This window comes from Citrus clementina, unplaced genomic scaffold, assembly GCF_000493195.1.
Source record: "Citrus clementina cultivar Clemenules unplaced genomic scaffold, Citrus_clementina_v1.0 scaffold_3, whole genome shotgun sequence".
In the NCBI taxonomy this organism is placed as follows: domain Eukaryota; kingdom Viridiplantae; phylum Streptophyta; class Magnoliopsida; order Sapindales; family Rutaceae; genus Citrus; species Citrus x clementina.
Window position 1 is genome coordinate 45,711,942 of NW_006262339.1, and position 5,692 is coordinate 45,717,633.

Genomic DNA, 5,692 nt, shown 5'->3' on the forward strand with positions numbered 1-5,692 from the left:
TATTAATTATATGATGATTTTGAGTACCAATTAAATGATAGTTTTTTAGAACAAAATATACACATGTCATACATACATTAAGTAGGTGTATTACTATAAAAGTATTCTAAAATCACTCAGAATACACATTTTGGACTAATGTAAAAAAAGTTACTACAATAACTAGTAATTAATTAAACCATAGCAATTCTAATGTGAGAAGTAGGAAATTGGTGAAAGAGTTTAAGAAAAATACAATCATTAATTGATTTAGAGTAAATGTTTGAATAATCCCTATATCTTTAGGTCAAGTACTTATTAGTCTTTATATTTTAAAAAATATCTTAAAACACTTTTGTTACTAAACGTGTAATGCTTCTACCCTTGTTTTTTCTTATATTTTACTATAATACCTTTACTACAATTTTGGAGACATTAATTAATTAATTTATAGAAAAAGTTAATTAACAAATTAACCCATAGTTATTTGTTAGCAAATTAATCAATAGTTATCAATATGAATAAACTAGTACTTTTCATACCCTTGCAATGATTTGCTAATTATTTAAAATAAACTAGTTAACTTATAGCAATGTTTAATACTCTTGTAATTATAATCTTACTAATAATTATTTATAAAAAAATAATTTACTAAATTAATTTTAAAAGTAAAATAATAAAAAAGACATTTTTAATTCACTTTTAAGTTTAATTTGTTAATTAACTTTTTTTAGATAAATTAATTAATATCCCTAAGAATATTGTTGCAATTTACTATAAAAGTACATAAAAAGTAAGAGTATGAATGTAATATAATCTAATAGCAGTAATTTATTGAGATATTTTTAAAATAGAGAGATTAAATGATAATTTAGGTCAAAATATAAGGAGTAAACAAACATTTACCCATTAATTTATTATCATGTTAATGCTGTTGATACACACATCTACATGCACCCACCATTTGATTATCTCCCAAGACGTACCTCTCTCCCGCCGTTTTATGCCATCACATTCATAGGTTTTTATTTAGATATGACGAAACAATTTTCATTTTGCATAAATATGACCATGTTTTTCAAATGTAATTTAAATGACAGTTTAGTGGTATTTTATCTAAGATACCCCTCTCATCTTTATAAAGAACAAATTCTCTTTCCATAAAAATTTCAGTGGCTCTCTATTGAACTTACATCAAATTCAATACTTCTTCAACAAACATTATCCCAAAACAATTTAAAAATCACATCCACTTCTAACAAACTGCATTTTTCTTTAATATTTGTCATAAGATTAGTTTCTTTTTTTTTTTTAGTTTAAGTTTTATTTTGTTTACTTACAACTATATAGATAGAAGAGTTGAATTTATTAGTGTTGGCTTTTTTTTTTTTATTTAGTAATTTTTTTCTTATAAAATATGATGAAGTATATTTAAATGTACAGGCAATATACATATAATTTCTTTTATGGGATTTATTGTGTTCATTGCTGATAAATGAATTTAGTGTTAGAAACTTATAATATTTGTTCTAGTTTATAATCTAAACTTCTCAACTTTCAATACCTCTAGACAAGTCACGAGTCGAGAGGTTTGAAAACGTTAATAAATGTAGAACTAGAAGTTTTGAATTTTAAAAGTATAGAATTTCACATCTACTCTCTTCGGTCATTCATTGATACCACAATAAAAAAAAATTAAATAAAATGTAATTATATAAAAATGGCATACTTCTCTAATAGACAAGTGTATAAGTGTAGAGGTCCATAACACAATTTAAAAATATTAATTTGTATTAAATAAAAGGGTATTTGGTAACTTCGCTTCAAATTCTGATATATTCTTAGTATTTATAGTGTGTTTACTTATAAGATTATAAAATTAAATCTCACAATGAAAATGATTGATGGTGCTTACTTATTAAAGTAGAAGGGAGATATGAATAAAATATATGGACCCACATGTTTTTGGAATCAAAGAATGGGAGTTTGGAATTAAGTTTTCATTCCTTAAACTCTCTATTTTACTCCAATTAAATTTTTATAATTTTCAAATTGCCCTCAATTAAGTTTTGTTGTTTTTTGTATTTTGGTCTGTGTAGAAGGTTTGTAATATTTACAAATAGGTCTTTATTATTTAATAATAATAATAATATCATCATCATCGTCATCATCATTGTCATCAATGTCAATATTACTAATATTACTAATATTATTCTTATTAAAATTTATTAATTTTATTATTATTAATAAAAATAAATAATTATTTTCAATAATAATAATAATCACAATCACAATTATTATAATAAATAATGACAATAATTAATAGAGATCATTTTAATAATTTATTTTATTTATAAAATAAAATAAATATATTCAGAATAATATAACTTATTTAAGATAAAATAAATAAATTCCCATTCAGTACATGGGATTGCAATATACTGTAATTCAGTGATTGCCTAATAGAAACGCCTCATCCAAATATCGAGTCATGTACTTGCCATTTAGATATCAGTGATTCATATTCGGTGATTATTCATTTATTCATCCACATTCACATAGCAGTCGCTTGGAACCGTAACCGTCCCCCCCACAAAACCCTAAACAAAATCCTAAACGCCAGCGAGAGACAGCGAGCGATGGGAAGGTCAAGAAGGAAGTACAAGAGATCGAGGACAAAGGTTCGAGTGGGCCTCCCAAAGAAGAACCCACACTTGTTCAAGCCAGCCTTCTCTCTCCCTCCAAAGCTTCGCTCGCTCGTTGACGAACTTCCCCAGTGGGACGGTAAGGCCAGCGTCATTCAGAACTACAAGTCGTTCGGTCTCGTCTCCAACCCCAACTTGCTCGGCGTGCGATCTCGCACTTCTCACATCGTCGAAAGCGAGTCCCTCCAGGTGACTCAGCCCTCCGATGAACCCGCTAACGAATTTGAGCCCATTGATTCTGGTAGCGATCTCGAAGAAGACGGTCAGTTTTCCCCTCTCTCTCAAATGAAATTTCAATCTTAGATTTAATTACCTTTATTCTGTCTGCGGTTGTAATCAATTAAACCTTTGTGTTGCTGTTGAGTTATTGTGTTTTTACACCAATAAATGTTTAATTCCCTAGTTATTGAAAATCTTGCATATCCTTCTCTGTTAGCTGCTCAAATGACTCAAGATTGCTCGTCTTAGTGTTTGGTATTAGGTGTTCACTATTTTGATATGATGATGAATTAATTTCTTTTTTAAATTTTACAAGTTTAGTTTAATTGGAAATGCAACGTTGTTGCTGGTATGTTTGACTTGTTTGCTTGCTTGATAAATATGATCGTAATTTACTTGATATTTGCTAAGTCCTAATTAAATGGCATTCTAAGATTTGTAGCAATTCCAACTGGGTATTTTAGAAGATGCTGAGCGCACCAGTTGTTCTGGTCAGTTATTGAAGCTGTGTTTTTGGTCTATGGTAAATCAAGTTTGGTTGCTTATGCAAATATGTCAAAGTGAATATATTTATTGCCTTGTTTTTGTCAGCATGAGATTGAGTTCTTCTGTTCAGTTATTGAGTTTCTGCCGGCATTGTAAATTATTGGAACCTTCTTATCATTCAGAGTTATATGAAATTGGACTTCCAAGGTTCTTCTGTGCCCGACTTCAATGCTGTTTCTTTTGTTAAAAATAGATGTGAAATCTGCGTTAGGAAAGAAGCGGAAAGATGGGAAGACAGCATCATTGCAGCCTTTAACCACAATTCAGCGAGTCTATATCGGTCGACTGGTTGAGACATATGGAGATGACTATCAGGTATATTTCAACTTCTTATTTATGTTTATGGAGTTATAATTACAGTTCTTGGTACAGTCTGCCTACCTTAACTTCCTTCCCTTTCGTTGCAGGCAATGTTCAGGGATACAAAACTAAATGCAATGCAGCATTCTGTTGCCACTTTGGAGAAATTATGCAAAAGATATGACATATGTAAGGATAAAAATCCTTTGATATTTTCTAGTTGAGAACAGCTCAGATTTGCTTGGAATTTTTGGGATATCAAAGAAGTAAAATGTGAACCTCCTTCATCACCATTGTTTGTTTACAATGAATGTAAACAAATATCTTCCTGTTTTCAATGGACTTAGATTTTCTATTTTATTGCTGCAAATTTAATCCTAAAAAATGATTAGATTTTTTATAGTTAGAAGAGTCTGATACTATTTGAAGTAAAGTAATAATTGTCATCGTTGCATGTGTGACATCGTTGGTATGTGGGTGAACATGTTAGGGTTGCTTCCAAGATGTATATTCTAAATTTAAATGGATAGAAAATTTTAGGTGAGAAGCCCTGCCCCTGCCCTGAAAAGTAGCTTCATTCATCAAATACAATGTATGCCTTGGTGTTTTCTGATGTAACACTAAAATCTGAGGTCTGAAATATGGCAGTTGTGGAAGCGGCGGACCAACGAAATAGTTCTAGTCATCTCCGTGATGCCATTTACTTGGATAATGAGAATTTTTATTTTGATTTTTCACATACATACGTTATCCTGAGCGGTAAGAATGTGTTAATGACAAAGAGTAAGAAACATCAAACAATATGACAATCAACATCAAACAATAAGATAATTTCTGGGACATTGGTTTGGCTATTCCCATTAATGGGCGTCGGAAACTGTTGATTCTAAGTCGTGCAAGAAATCAATCAGGGAGAGAGAATTTCGCCAATCAAGAACATTTAAGAATAATTCATTGTTGTTGTTGTTTTATTGCTTGGACATGGAATGAATTAAACAAAAACAATAACGTGGATGCAGCAGGTCTCAGCTTTAGACCTGGAGAATTTTTTTGAAAAATTACAAAATTAAGATTGCAAAGCTTGCGGCGAGACAGAAGGGACGCCTTGGAGCCTTCTTCAGCGCAGATATCTGAGGAAGAGAATCATTGTTCGGACTTGATGCTTCTCGTCTTGGCTTGGTTCAAAAACTGATCAAATGTGTCAGTTGTGCATGGAAGCGTGATGGGACCGTCAATCTTGAAGTCGAGAAAGCCATCTTCTTGTGATTGCATCAATAATTCTCTAAGCTTGTGGAATTTAAGGTACTCCACCGGAACATCGTATCTCTTGCGCCCCTCACCGACGTACATGGGTATGTGGCCACTCGGAGTCGGAGCTATTATCTCGGAACGTTCAACAATTGCAAGCATTCCACAGCATGCCTTGGACTTGGGGTTACTCAACCTCTTCATGACTGCAGTAATGTTTCTGCGAACACTTCTTGTCGAGAACATGATTAAATTAATTTTAATTAAAAGGGAGGTTTTGTGGGTTAAGCAAGAATGAACGAGCAGCAAAATGACTCCAGTAGTAGCTAGGCAACTAAAAAGAAGAAGCTATCGCTCTCGAGGAGTTGTATTTATACATAAGAGGTAAAATTGTGTTGATGTGACTAATGTCCCCAAGCAATCAGGATTCCCATAGTTATTGGGTTTTCGTTTTTAGAAACTTCCTAACTCGATCAGGAGATATATTTAATTTGCATATATATTACATTACGGCACGGCTCACGCTTGCATGGAATACTTAATATCCAATGAGGTTTTGACAACTTAATTAATGTTTGCTTATTTATGATCTAATTCGTAGCAAAAATTGGACAATTAATTAAACTATGTACTTGACCTACAAGCAAATGGAAAACCTAATTTAATTAAATAGTACTATTGACCCGTATTGAGTG

At 31.5% G+C, this 5,692-nt stretch overlaps 2 protein-coding genes across 2 annotated transcripts; one reads left to right on the top strand and one right to left on the bottom strand.

Annotated features, from left to right (window-relative positions):
- Window positions 1-2,443: 2,443 nt before the first annotated feature.
- LOC18048844 (nucleolar protein 16) lies at window positions 2,444-4,129 on the top strand. Its single transcript, XM_006444244.2, has 3 exons — window positions 2,444-2,946; window positions 3,643-3,764; window positions 3,857-4,129. Exons 1-3 carry the CDS (start codon window positions 2,619-2,621, stop codon window positions 3,971-3,973), a joined length of 567 nt encoding a protein of 188 aa, XP_006444307.1. The 5' UTR covers window positions 2,444-2,618; the 3' UTR covers window positions 3,974-4,129.
- A 763-nt stretch (window positions 4,130-4,892) lies between these two features.
- Window positions 4,893-5,243, bottom strand: LOC18048845 (auxin-induced protein 15A). Its single transcript, XM_006444245.2, has one exon. The coding sequence runs from the start codon at window positions 5,241-5,243 to the stop codon at window positions 4,893-4,895; it is 351 nt and encodes a 116-aa protein (XP_006444308.2).
- Window positions 5,244-5,692: the final 449 nt, after the last annotated feature.